General features: G+C 37.7%; 1 protein-coding gene across 3 annotated transcripts in view; it reads right to left on the bottom strand.

Moving 5' to 3' along the window:
• Positions 1-1,675: 1,675 nt before the first annotated feature.
• crbn (cereblon) overlaps positions 1,676-14,025 on the bottom strand; it is a 32,136-nt gene continuing 19,786 nt past the window's right edge. Inside the window, exons 9-12 of one of the 3 annotated variants that reach the window (XM_063067889.1) lie at positions 13,945-14,009; positions 8,537-8,668; positions 6,184-6,372; positions 1,679-4,107 (exon numbers count right to left, since the gene is read on the bottom strand). In XM_063067889.1, the coding sequence (XP_062923959.1) occupies positions 6,189-6,372; positions 8,537-8,668; positions 13,945-14,009 (381 nt within the window). In that variant the 3' untranslated portion in view covers positions 1,679-4,107; positions 6,184-6,188. Of the gene's footprint in view, positions 6,373-8,536; positions 8,669-13,944; positions 14,010-14,025 lie in introns of all 3 variants that reach the window. The other 2 variants (XM_063067888.1, XM_063067887.1) reach the window with 2 other exon arrangements.

Here is a 14,025-nt window from a genome sequence, read left to right as displayed (position 1 = left end):
AAATTGTCCCATTCAGGCCTAAAGATTTTATTAGCTATGGAAGAGTCTGGATCTTTATACTCACAAAAGCCAAATGCTTGCAACTTTCCTGAAGCTCCTTGAACTCTTCCAGCTTAAAACTAACCCACATTTTGTCTGATTAACATATCAGAAGCTTCCTCAGATATGTTGCCTACAAAAACTGTTGTAGTTTGGACCATTACTTTCAACATTCATCTGAGGAGCATGGTCCTTCTCTGGTCTAATATGCTTTCCAATCCTTTGTTGCATCATAGTTCATGGTGTACAGCTGAGAGTGTTTTGGCATTATGCAGTACCTTATTTCAGTTTCAGTTGACTTTCTTGCAGGAGACGTGGTATGTAAATGGCGGATGGGTCTCCAATCAGGTTGTAGTTGTCTCAGCCAATCATATCCCCACAACGCTGTTTTTACCACATACAAATTTAGTATGGCTTGTAGGTTGTTGTACTTCACTGTCATAAATGTCATTCCCACAGGCATTCCCTTTTCTCCAGTATAAGTTCTTAGTTGGATATCTGCAGGCTTCAGTTTAATATGTTTGAAATGCTGCTCAAACTCATTTTGTGGTATGACTAAAACTGCCGAACCAGTGTCCAATTCCATTTTAATCAATCTGCCATTCAATTCTGGTGTAAGCCATATTTTGTCTGTTAGCTTTCACATTGTAAATCACAAGGCTACGCAGTCCTATGCCACTCTCATCATCAAATTTTTCATCAACAGCATGCAGAAGTCTTTTTAAAGCTTTTTCTCTTCCCTGCGCTGTTCATTTATTTTTGTCTACCTGTCATGCTCTTGTGTCTTACTTTGTTGCATTTTCTGCAAGTTTTGTCTTTAAACCTGCATTGGTCTGCTGTATGTGTAATCCTGCCACAATGCTAACGATTTGTACAGCCAGGCCGGTTTCTGTTCAGACTGCACTTTTGTTCACACTCACTTTCATTCCTGATTCCAACTGATTACATTGATACAGCCATATGAACTGCTTTTTTAAATGTAAGTTGTGCTTCAGTTAATAGCCATTTTTGAATGTTTTCTTGTAAGATTCCATGAACTAAATTATCTCTCAGTACATCATTAAGCTCATTACCAAACTGACAATGCTCAATCTCTTCAATTCAGCCATGTATGCTGAAATTGATTCTCATTCTTTTTGATTTTGTTTATGAAACCTAAGGTGTTCTGCAATGAACAATAACATCAGTTCTAAATGCTCATTACTTCGAAAATATCAGCAAAGCTCATTTCTGCTGGTTCGATTGTAGTAGTTAAACTTTGAGGCAAGCTGTATGCCTTTAAACCAAATCCACAGAAAAATTGGTACTTATTTCTTATTTGCTATTTCATTTGCTTCAAATTACTATTCAATTTGCTTGGTATATAAAACCCAGTTATCCGTCGTGTACTCAAATGTGTCAACATAGCCAGCCATTTGTTTTTCTTTAAATTTATGATTACTACCCGATACTCACTTCTTAATGAACCGATGAATTCTTCCAACTACTGCCTTTTTGAACACTAGTCTCTGCCAGTGCTGTTTTTTTTTTCTCTCTTGCTATTCCTTGCTGCGATTTTTTTAGTTCTAACATCTCACTGCACTGTAACAGGTCCATAGCTATCTTGGGTTTGTTTTAAAAAAAAACTTCATTACCAATGTTTTGTAACTTTAAATTAGTTTAATATTTTGAAGGAAGACACGGGAGTCCGATCTGTGGGTTTACTTCGTGTTTGTTTTAAGTGAGGATCACACATATCACAGGGTAGCATGTTGATGTCTGCCATTCACATGTTTATACATTAACTCACAATTATTTAAACAAACAAGAATGCTTAATCAATTATCAACCAAAACCATTTATCCACACTGGCCTTTTCAATATTGGTCAGTGAGTAAATTCAAATGAATGGTGCCACATGACATATACCTGCCATAATTGGTGTAAATTTAAGGGGTGAATAGAAAGCACATCCATCTCCTTTAGGCGAGAGGTTTGTCCTTTGCCACAGACCTTGAGGTGGACAGTAATGTAACAAAGCAGGTGACTAAATGAAACAACTGACCTCCATTTCATTCTTAATTTCCACATTGCAAGATTCAAGAAAAGAACAATCTGCTCACAATACAAGTACCAGCTAGCAATCAACTAAATATGGTCTATTAACTGCAGTGAGGGGAATAGGAAGCAGTAGGGCATCCACCTCCTGAAGTTCAGAGGTGATGATGAATGAGTGAGAAGTACAATTTAAAATGAGCTCACTTACTGTTGAATCAAAGTCGGTATGTAATTAAAAAGTTAAGGGTGAAATAAGAGTTCTGAGGAAGAGGCCCTGGCTCGACACATTTCGCTTCTTTCCTCAGATGCCATTTGACTTGCTAAGCTTTTCTAGCATTTATCTTTGTTTCAGATTCCAACATTGTAAAATCTGTTTCCTCAGAAGTCACCTTGACATGTCAAATTTAGAACAAGAAGCTGTTGTGGTAGTGCAGCTCTATATACTTGAATGGAGCCATTAACCTTCACTGAAGAACAAATAGGTAAATATAAATTCGTATTATTTTAAATATACATGTTTTCCCACTGATTTTAACCAGTCATTTAGAAACTGGGAAAGGTAACAGAAGGTCATCTGAGAAGGCTTTAATTTCCACCACCTGTGGCTGAGATGCCATGTACTGCTGCTCCATTTCTTGGAAGGGTTATGGCAACAACAATCAGAAGGTTAAGTATATAAGAGAAGAATGTGAGAGAATGATAACTACAAGACAGATTCAAGATTTGCAAAGTCTAGTAAATCAAACTCTCAAGATAATATGAATAATCTAATATATGATCCAACGTGCTTACAAAGAACTTGAACTCTGCATGGCAATTCATGAACTATTTCTCAACCTATAGGAAAGCTAGATAACAGTGTTTACCTATTACTCAGAGAAACGTGAATGTCTTGTCGTGCTGAGGTCACTTAGCAAACGGTGGGAGGAGAGAGAGCAGCGTGCTGCGCGTGCGCAGCCCTCTGGTGAAAAATGATATCGTATCCATTAAATAGGGGCCGTGGACAATTCTGATTTGATGGAGACAGACATGAAAGCACACAGGAACATCTGGAGAAATTTCTGGAACGCCAGTTTGCTGCTGTTGTTACTGCACAGTCGGGAATCTTCCAGAGGGAAGGTCTCAAAATCCCCGGCTTTGCCTGCTGTTGGCGACCGAGATTGAGGTCGAATCGTTCGGACAGAGATGGCGCTCAGTATTTGGTGTTGGAGAGCTGATCGGAGGCTCGAAGTTTTCAGATGACTCAGAGTCGGACTGTGGTCGGGCATGGCAGGGAGAGGTTTTCTTCTTTCTCCCGTCTGCATGAGATGTGGGACATTTGAGAGACTTTGAACTTTTTACTGTGTTCATGGACTTCCTCATCAAGTTATGGTATTGTTGCACTGTTGTAACTATATGTTATAATTATGTGGTTTTGTTAGTTTTTTCGTCTTGGTCTGTCCTGTGTTTTGTGGTATCACACCAGAGGAAATATTGTAAAATTTCTTAATGCATGCATTACTAAATGACAATAAAAGAGGACTGCGTGTTCTCATAATCTAATCTAAGATGTAAATGTTATTTTGATTTGAGATGGTCTTCAGAGTGGCAAAGCAATAAACATATTTAAAGTAACTAGAACTGAAGCCACTATAACGATACTTAGATTCAATAGAGAAAAGAATTATTCAGGAATTATTAAGGACTTAATGTATTGTATAACTGTTCCCACATCACCTTGGACAGTAAGCATTTCTTTCAGTAAAATTAAACTGAATTCAGAATTTATGAACATCTACTGAAGCCTCAAAATGACCTCAGTTCTCTTTGATTACTAATAGGTCTTTCAAATATCATGAAACTAAGTACATAAACAGAAAGCAAAGTACCATACCAAATAGTCAGATCACAGCTGGTGGAATTATTATTGATTCTTCAAAAGCAGAAGGCTCAGATTTAACTTCCAAAATGCAATTTGTTCATTTTCTGATTTCTTTCTTCTTTATTGTGTTCTAATACATTGCCATTGCATCCAGTTCAACGTTCAAATATCTTTAAAAGTAAATGCAAAATTACCACAAAATGAGAGCCTTCATCTTCCAATAAATTTCAAATGGCTCAGATTAAGCAGGTGCACTTCAATGTACCACTTTTTCCCCCAATCATATCAAAAATTAACCTGTTATCTGTTTCACTTTTAAATACTTTGGATAATCCACTGGACCAGTTAAATTACAGCTAGGAGCATAATAACCTGTATCATTGTGAAAATGGCTGCAAATCCAACTCAGCATCCAAGAATACAGAGCAAGATTTAAACTGATCAGACAACAACTTAGGAACACAGATTTACTAATACTTTTCTTTGTTGAGCAAAAGGCAAAAATTGCCTTGCAAAACATTTCAATACTACAAAACATTATTACTTTAATTTGTTCATTAAATATAAAATTATGGATGTAGGTAGCATTATAAAAGAAATTTGCAAAATTTTGTTAATGTCTCCAAAATATTTTAATCATTTCACTTGTATCTTAGTTCCATTCCATTTGCTTTGTAAAGAACAGTATAAATTACTTCCAATTGAATCTGACAAAAACAAGCCTCTGTACTGAAAAGAGCACTGCTTCCCAGAATACAGTACCTACAATTAAAACAATGCTTTCAAGACAATGATTCTCAATTACTAAACACACAGTAAATCCCATTATTTACAACTATCTCAAGAAAAATAGATCTCATTATAACACCATTTACTAGGAACTAAGTAATTTGCCAGAATGAAAACTAAGAACAGCACTGTAGTGCCTTATAACAAGTTGACCACATCACAAATTCTGGTCTGTCAACAACTAATACGCCAGCTGCTTTGAAATGGCTACAACAGATAATTTTTCAGTAGCCTCAGCAGAATAATAACTGTAGATTTATTGAAAAACTAAAATTAAATCATAAAGTTGTTAGAATAAGCTTGCTGCAAGTCACCTCCCAGAATTATGCACAATGATTATCAAAAAGGCTTAAATGGACATTTTAAATGGTTCCATTTTAAAATATTAGGTGTTATCAAGCATCTTGAAGGAACACTAAGGTAACGATCAAAAGATTTCTAATTAGGCCTACATGCAAAATTAAAATATGATAATTTCTTAATTGTGAACAGCATATTGCTTTTAAAATTGTTGCATTTTGCGAGCTCATTTTATAGGTACCAACTGCCTTCACTCCCCCACTGAAAACATCTTACCGTAATTATGAGACATTTCTGCAGTCTATTAATATGATGGAAAAAATAGAGGGGATGTACCTAATTTCATAATGTATGTTCTAAGAAAGGAAACTACCTTTCCAAAATTTGTGTGTAAAATTAATCTCGTTTGGGGTTCACAATTCTCTTTTATTTGTTTGCATAATACCTGAGCAAATAAGGCAAAACAATGACTAATCCAGCATTTGTCCATGGGAATGAAGTTCCCTAGGTTGTTAGAGTAAGGAACACAGTTGATATGCAGTAAGATAATGGAAGAAAACTATTCATTCCATAGAGGGGCCTTTTAACTGGAACATTTTTACAAATACCCTGTTAAGATGCAATATAAAACTCCATCTTAGAAAGCTGCAAACAGCAATTTGAAAAATAACTTTAGTTAACAGTAATGTATGTAAACTTAAAATAAAGAAAACAAAATAATGTCAGGGTAGTGTCCTGTCCAAACTCATATGGTAAATCTTCCTTCGAACAGCAAATAGTCAAATATCTCAGAACGTTAAATGACTTATCCATATTCCAAGTGATATTCTTTTAGTTGTTTTTTGTTTCCAAAAGATAACCTTCATTAAATCACTGCACCTGATCTGGGGCAAGTTGCTTAAAACAGTATCGTAATGTATTGATACAAGTTGCATCAATATTTCATATGATAGTGCTATATCTGATTCTGATTATTTTAACATTTAAGTTATTAAATCCAACAGAGCCATGTCATGCACGTCATTCAATTTGCTGTTATATTCTTGAATAACTTTTTGATAAGAACTAGAGGTTCTTTGGCACAAGTAACTACAGTGCTATTCACTTATAGATATTTATATCTATATATAAAATATATATTTAACATATATACACACACACATTAACGGCATGGTTGCCAACATCCTTCCTGTTGACTTTCATCATCCAGTTCTGGTATCCTGGGCTGCAGAGCTGCCCGTGTTAATCCCCAGAATTTCTGGGGCAACATGTCTTTCTTAGTTGCTGTAAACTTCCAACCCATATGACTTCCACAAGTACGGCACTGGGCTATAGTCCACGCAAAGCTGTCAGGTATTTCAAAATGAGAAAGAGGTTAGAAATTTTCTTAGTTAACTATATGTAGATACAAACCATAACCAGCATTTTGATACCTTTTAATATTAAAACAACTACATTGTGAAGTCTGTTTTGCTGACAAAGCTGATGTAGCTGATATTGTTGTGAACATGGATTTTTAAAAAGTATTTTCTAAAATTCTACTTAATAATTTTGCCAGCAATAGAATTAAGGGAGGAGGAGTAGCATGAACATTACATATGCTTTGAGCATAAACAGTGGTATTCCCAAGGAATTAATTCTTGTTATATAAAAATGACTTGGACTGGGAATACTGAATACAGGTTTCCCCCGCTATCTGAATGTAGAGCGTTCCTATGAATCCGTTCATAAGCCGAAATGGCGTAAAGCAAAGAAGCGATTATCATTAATTTATATGGGAAATTTTTTTGAGCGTTCCCAGACCCAAAAAATAACCTACCAAATAGCACATAAAACCTAAAATAACACTAACATATAGTGAACGTCAGAATGATATGATAAATACTCAGCCTATATAAAGTAGAAATAATGTATGTACAGTGTAGTATTCAATTACCAGAATCAGGAAGTTCGAGCCAAAATTGATTTGTCGGAAAAAAAAATTGACATGTACACGCATGTGCATGTCACGGATTCGCACGTACACGCCCATCATGCATGCACACCTACACGCATTCGCACGTCATGCATGCACACACACCTGCCCTCGCAAGGCTTCATGGTCATGGTAGTCTTTCTCAGGGTAAACACAAGTTTAAAACGAGCGTCTTTTTTCGTAAAAGAGAAAATCCTCTTTCGGTTAATGAAAACAGGTACGAATGTAGGTCTTTCGTAAAAGCGAAATGTCGCAAAGAGAACATTCGGACAGCGGGGTCACCTGTATACAGTGGATTCCAGTTAATTGTGACACACTGGGACTAGTACATTTTGGCCCAGTTAAGCAGCTGCCCCAATTAGACAAACTGGGTAGTAAATTATGTACTTAAATGAAATACAGAACAATAGTAATACAGTACGATACAAATGTATTAGTTTCTAATACCCATTAGAAGAATTAATCTAGTGTACATGGCCGTGTTATTTTGATTAACAAAATCAATGTAGACACCTAGTGCAGATAATGGACTGCCTTCATACAATGCTATCAATGACTGCATCCTCCAAATCTTCATTACCACTGTAACACTCAAGATACCTTCAAATTCTTCATATGTCCTAACATGAATAGTGAAATCGTTTTTTTCACCCCAACTATTTCTATACCTCCAAGCCTGAATGTTTGAAACCGTGGTGAGCAAAACAGTTCTGATTTGTCTTACTGCTTAGTTCTCACCAACTATCAGTGACAAAAATCACTGCTTTTTGAATACAAACACATGCCACTGATGCTATTTAAAAACTGGTGCTCTAAGCTTGTTGTAGCATCTAACAGCCATGCAAGTGCACACAACTGACACTAGTTAGAACCTGTTTGGCAATAGTTTCTTGCCTCAATTAAGCTGGATAGTGTCCCAAATAAACAAAGGGAATCCCGGCAATTTTGTCAGTTAGCTTTTGTTCTTTAAGAGCTGCCCCAATTAGCTGATGGCCTAATTAACTGGAAGCCACTGTAATTTAAAAATATGTAGGTTATCTAAGACTTGAAGAATATAATGATGAACATTAAGAACATTTAGACTTATGAAAGAGGCATAGATATGATATAAAACACTTAACATAAGGAAGCATGAAATATAGTGTACGGAAGAATGTGGAGTGGAAAGAGGTGAGGCAAAAGGAAACTCTGGATACATGCATGCACACATCATTTAAGGTAGCAATAAAGGCTAAACTGTGGCTAACTTACAAGATCCCATACTTAATAAATACATGTATTAAGGACAAAACAGTATCATACTGAGCAGTTACAAAATGTTTACAAATTGAATTATATACAACTTTAGTAATAGAAAAGAAGCATAAATTGAACAGTAAATGTACACTGTTAAATGAATCCTTAACATTGAACTTTGCTAATTAAATATGCTCAGAATGAGTGAAATAGGACACAGTATTTCAACAACTTCATTACAGTAGCTAATAAATAACAAATTTAACACTCTAAAAAGATACCGTCAAGTATAAAATTACCCAGGGAACCAACTATGCTGAGTTGACGGCCGACCAATTAAGTTCAAGTTGTTAGCTTTATATACGGTGAGGGTTTCATGTACATAGCCATGAGGATTCACATAGGCAGCCATGGGTCCATATAATGATAAGCTGGAAGAAAATGGATGATAAAAGTTAAGAAATTAAGTATTCTACACAGCAATAAAGATAGAAAACTAACTCTTGAAATTATATTGCCACCTGCACTCAGCAATGCCATGGATTTATCAAGTTTGAATCTGGAGGGACAAACTGGCATCGAAGATATGCCAATGAAACCCTTTGTGGCGGCAGAGCCTCACATGACATAATACAGCCATCTGGATGGGCCAGAACAAATTCCACCCACAAAATATCTTTGAAGAAAGATGGTAAAGCTAAACCCCATCTTTGATACAATATTATTTAAAAAATGATAGAAATTAAAAGAATACAGCTGAGCTTAGGAGGGATAATGGCACTTAACGGCCACTATCTTTGCTTGCATCTTAGGAAACAGTTCTATTTCTACCTTTAATATCTTTATTTTTCCCTTTCAGGATTCTTTTGAAGACCCTGACCTGGAGTTTCCTTGCAGGCTTCAGTTCTTTGCGGGAATGGGACCTGTTCTCAGGGTTCCACGACTGGCCGTTACTCGACATGCCAAGGGTTTGGCCTGAGAGTCTCGATTGTGTTCGGAAGCCTAAGATCTCAGGGCTCTGGAGACAGGCGGATCGAGGGTCAGTGTCACGGTAGTAGCCTTGTGTGTCATCGGGGAGGCTGGAAAATCTTCCGCTGTGGGCCCAAAGACCCGAGGTCTTTGCGATCTTCGGACACAGGGCTTGGAAAAAGCAACAAAACGGACTTTCAACATCATAAACCAGCGGGCTGTTGTTATGTCTCCCGCTCACTGTGAAAATGGGGAACACCTCTCTCTCTCTTGCCAGGGAGAGAGAGAACCTGTAGCTTGTTGAAAGTTGGATGAAATGCGAAGCCTTTGGGGTAACTTTGGTCTGTGTCTTTGCTATTGCTTAGCACACGCTTGGGCTCAGTGACAGTACTGATGCACGTTTATTTCTGCTGGTGGGGGGGGGACTTTGGAGTTTTTACATTTAACTGTCGTTCATTCTTTGGGCACTTCTCTGTTTTCGTGGATGTTTGCGAAGAAAAAAGCATTTCAGAATGTATATTGTATACATTTCTGTCATTAAATTCGACCTTTGAACCTTTAATTTAAACTACTGGAAAAATAATGCCACATCGACCCTAATTAGTATACCAAGGCACATAAATTTTTGGAATCAACAAAGTGATATGAATCAGACAGTCAAGTGGAGTCAAAGGGCAAAGCTGATCCACCATGGTCATACTGAATTGCAAAACAGCTTGAGAACTCTCAATGGTTGACTCTCTTGACTGGTTCACTGATTTTATACCGAAGTATGAGCAATTCTCCAAGAGATATGAACCAGCGAAGAAATTTAAGTGTCCATTTAGATAAATCATTAAAACAAGTAACCAGGCACAAAGTAATCAAAACATCAATAAAATGAAGCTTTATTTCAAGGAGTTGAAAATTAAGTGAAGTAATGGTTTAGTTATTTGGAGTCTTTAATGGAGTACTGCATGAATTTGGAATGATGCATCTCAGGAAGAATCAGGGACTCATGAATGGAGGCCAATTGAGAGCTTGCAGGATTGTATTCTTAAGACTACTGCATAAACTTAGTATGTTAAGCTTGAGTTGATCTCATGAAGATGTTAAGAATAGGGGAGCTCAATAGAACAGATACATATGTTATTCTGATGGAAGACTCCAGAACAAAAGGAGCAATGAAATCAGGAAAGCATTCCTTTCACACAAAGGGGATAAAAATTTGGAATCTTTTCTTCAAAGCCAAAGAAAATGTGAAAATTGAGATTTTGAAAACTGATTTTTTTTTGTATTAAACTAACATAGCAAGGAACATGGATAGAGTAATGAGGATGATGCATAGATTAGCTATAAGGCAAATAGGCTTGAAGTGATTCAATTCTGGTATTTAATTCTTCAGGATCAAAATATTGCAAGATATTGGGAATGTTTCAATAATGATCAGAAACTTATAGAACCATAGACCATTACAGCACAGAAACAGGCCTTTTGGCCCTTCTTGGCTGTGCCGAATCATTTTTCTGCCTAGTCCCACTGACCTGCACCTGGACCATATCCCTCCATACACCTCTCATCGATGTACCTATCCAAGTTTGTCTTTAATGTTAAAAGTGAGCCCGCATTTACTACTTCATCTGGCAGCTCATTCCACACTCCCACCACTCTCTGTGTGAAGAAGCCCCCCCTAACGTTCCCTTTAAACTTTTCCCCCTTCACCCTTAACTCATGTCCTCTGTTTTTTTTTCTCTCCTAACCTCAGTGGAAAAAGCCTGCTTGCATTCACTCTATCTATACTCATCAATTTTATATACCTCTATCAAATCTCCTCTCATTCTTCTACGGTCCAGGGAATAAAGCCCTAACCTATTCAACCTTTCTCTGTAACTGAGTTTCTCAAGTCCCGGCAACATCCTTAGCTACTGGATTCAGAGACACAAGAGACACAAAACTAGGTGATGGAATCTGGAGCAATTAACAAGCTGCTGGAGGAACTTGTTATTTCAGCCAGTATCTGTGGTGTGGAATAAACAGTCGATGCTTTGGATTGCAAGGATGCATCTGGTCTGAGAATAGAGGGGGCAGCTTCATTGACAGTAATTTATTGTGCAGAAATACTTCACACTTACCACTTCTTGCTTCCAAATTTAAATTATACTATTTTAGAGATGGCTCTGTGAAAGATGTACATAGCTTTGGTACATTTGGGGTGATCCTGAATTTGATACGTTAAATCAAAGTTTCTCATTTTAAACAGTCCTAGGCAGAAGTATAATTGGTAACAGTATTGCACAATTGGCACAAGGTGGTGTCTTCATCCTCCTACTTTTGACTGTGTGGCCAGATTCTGTTCTAACTCTATCTACAAACTTACAGATGATACCAATGCAATGGGCCACATCTCAAATAATGACTCAGAACACAGGAAGGAGGTAGAGAGTTTAGTGACATGACGTCAAGACAACAACTTTTCCCCTCAAAGTCAGCAAAAAGAACTAGTCATTGACTTCAGAAAAGGGGCTGGTGCGCATGTTGCTCTCTACATCAATGGTGTAGAGATTGAGAAGGTTGGCTCTTCAAGATCCTAGGTGTGAACATCACCAAAATCTCATCCTAGTCCAACTACATTGGTATCACAGCCAAGAAAGTTCAGCAACATCTCTATTTCCTTAGAAGGCTCAAGAAATTTGCCATGTCTGCATTGACTCTACCAATTTTTAATCAATTCACTATAGAAAGCATTCTGTCTGGATGCATATTGGCTTGGCATGGCAATTGCTCTGCACATGCCTGCAAGAAACTGCAGTGAGTTGTGGACACAGCTCAGCGAATCAAAGGAGTTAGCTCTCCCCCATGAACTCTGAGTGTACTTCTCGCTGCCTTAGTAAAGCAGGCAGCATAATCAAGGACTCCACACATCCCAGATATTATTTCTCAGTCCCTCTCCCATCAAGCAGTACATACAAAAGCCTGAAAATATGTACCACCAGGTTTAAGGGCAGCTTTTATCCCACTATCAGTCAGACTCTTAAATGGACCTCTTGCGAAATAAGATGGACTCTTGGCCTCATAGTCTACCTTGTTACAATCTTGCCCTTCATTGTTTAACTGCACTGCAATTTAACATAAAGTTTTTACACTTTCTTCTGCATTGTCATTGTTTTATGTTATTCTAGCTCAATGTGATGATTTCATCTGTACAGATTGTATGCAAGACGAGCTTTTCACTGTATCTTGGTATAAGTAACAATAATAAACCAATACATGAGGAGAAATCATGGGTAAAATATGGAAAGAAATGCAGATGTCCACCAACAAATTAAAGTGTAGATCATTACATTTGCTTCAAAGGCAAGTGACAAATTTGAGGTGTGTAAGTGGATACCAGAATGGATTTACTTACAAGCATGTACATAGTAATTGCAGATTTAACTCTGAGTAAATGAAAAGCTGAAAGCATGCACAAGCAAACTGATCTATTTACATCACTAGGCAAAAGTTTTCCTCCTGCCTGTTCTTATTTACCTCTGAAGTTGCTAACAATCCTGAATCAGGTTTATTACTACTGTCTTATATGGCATTAGTCCACCTTTGGTCCCCACCTGGCACTCAGTCTCACCTGTGGCTCCCCGTAGCTGTTTGCATGCGACAGCGGCCACACCCCGGGCAACGGCTTCGACAAGCCGGCTAAACCAGGTGAGGGTAGCCAACGGGTCTCAAACCCTCGGTGAGATAGGGAGTTGTCTATCCCGACACGTGAAGACAGACTCTGGCGGATTGAGCAGATGAGACCCATAGAAGGTCCAACGGTCAAGAAGGCGGTCTCTGCAAGCGTCGTGGAACGTGTAGAGCAGGACAAGACACAGAAGACGTCCTGGTCATCCACTGCGCCTAGTCCCATCTCCAGCCGTCTCGACTCTGTCTTACCACTGGATCCAGATGGGAATTGGGAAGAGAGAGTGGGGCTGACGCTGTGCAACTCTCCCTCACTTAAATCCAAATCAAGCGCTAGTCTCGACACCATCATAATGGTGTCGAGGTCCTCATCGATGTCAACGATGGATGAACAACATATGGCATTACATTTATTGTTTTGCAGCAGTACAGTGCAAAGACTTAAAATTACTATAAATTACACAACAAATAATTTCAGCAAGAAAGAAATAATGAGGCTGTGTTCATGAGCTCACAGACCGTTGAGAAATCTGATGACAAAGGGGAAGAAACTTTTCCTAAATCGTTCGGTGTGGGTCCTTAGGCTTCTGTACCCCCTCCCTGACATCTTAAAGAATTTGTCAGAGAATTACAGTCCTATAATACAAGAATATATAGAAGGAACACTATCTGGCCTGCTGTTATCCATTGAGATTGCGAACGATCGAGCTCAACTTAGTTTTCTTGCAACATCCTTCCATTCCTCTATTCCCTTTATTTATATTTTTCCCTCATTTCTGATTTAAATAAACACAACAATCAAGCCTCCACAGGGTTAGACAATTCCAAAGATTCGTCACCCTGAATGAAAACATTTCTCTCATCTGTCCTCCCCTTGAGTGATCTACAGGTCATCTCAGCTAGGAGAAAGCTCCTTCTTATTGACTCCTGCAAGAATATAGCAAGTCACAATTTTTATCCAGTCTCATTAAACCTCAATGAAATTTGTTAATTTGCTGCCACAAAAATAACAAATTTCACCTCATACACAGTGATAATAAACCCAAATCTGATTACTATTTCAAAAGGGGAAAAATATTACCTGAAGATATCATTTTTTGTGGTTATCTCTGTGTGGTGGCATCTTTTACAACAAAGAGACGTACACTGTAAACCAAAACAT

This window comes from Mobula hypostoma, chromosome 15 (genome assembly GCF_963921235.1).
Source record: "Mobula hypostoma chromosome 15, sMobHyp1.1, whole genome shotgun sequence".
NCBI classification, from domain to species: domain Eukaryota; kingdom Metazoa; phylum Chordata; class Chondrichthyes; order Myliobatiformes; family Myliobatidae; genus Mobula; species Mobula hypostoma.
Note: the sequence above shows the minus strand (reverse complement) of the source record. Positions and strands in the feature narration are given on the sequence as shown.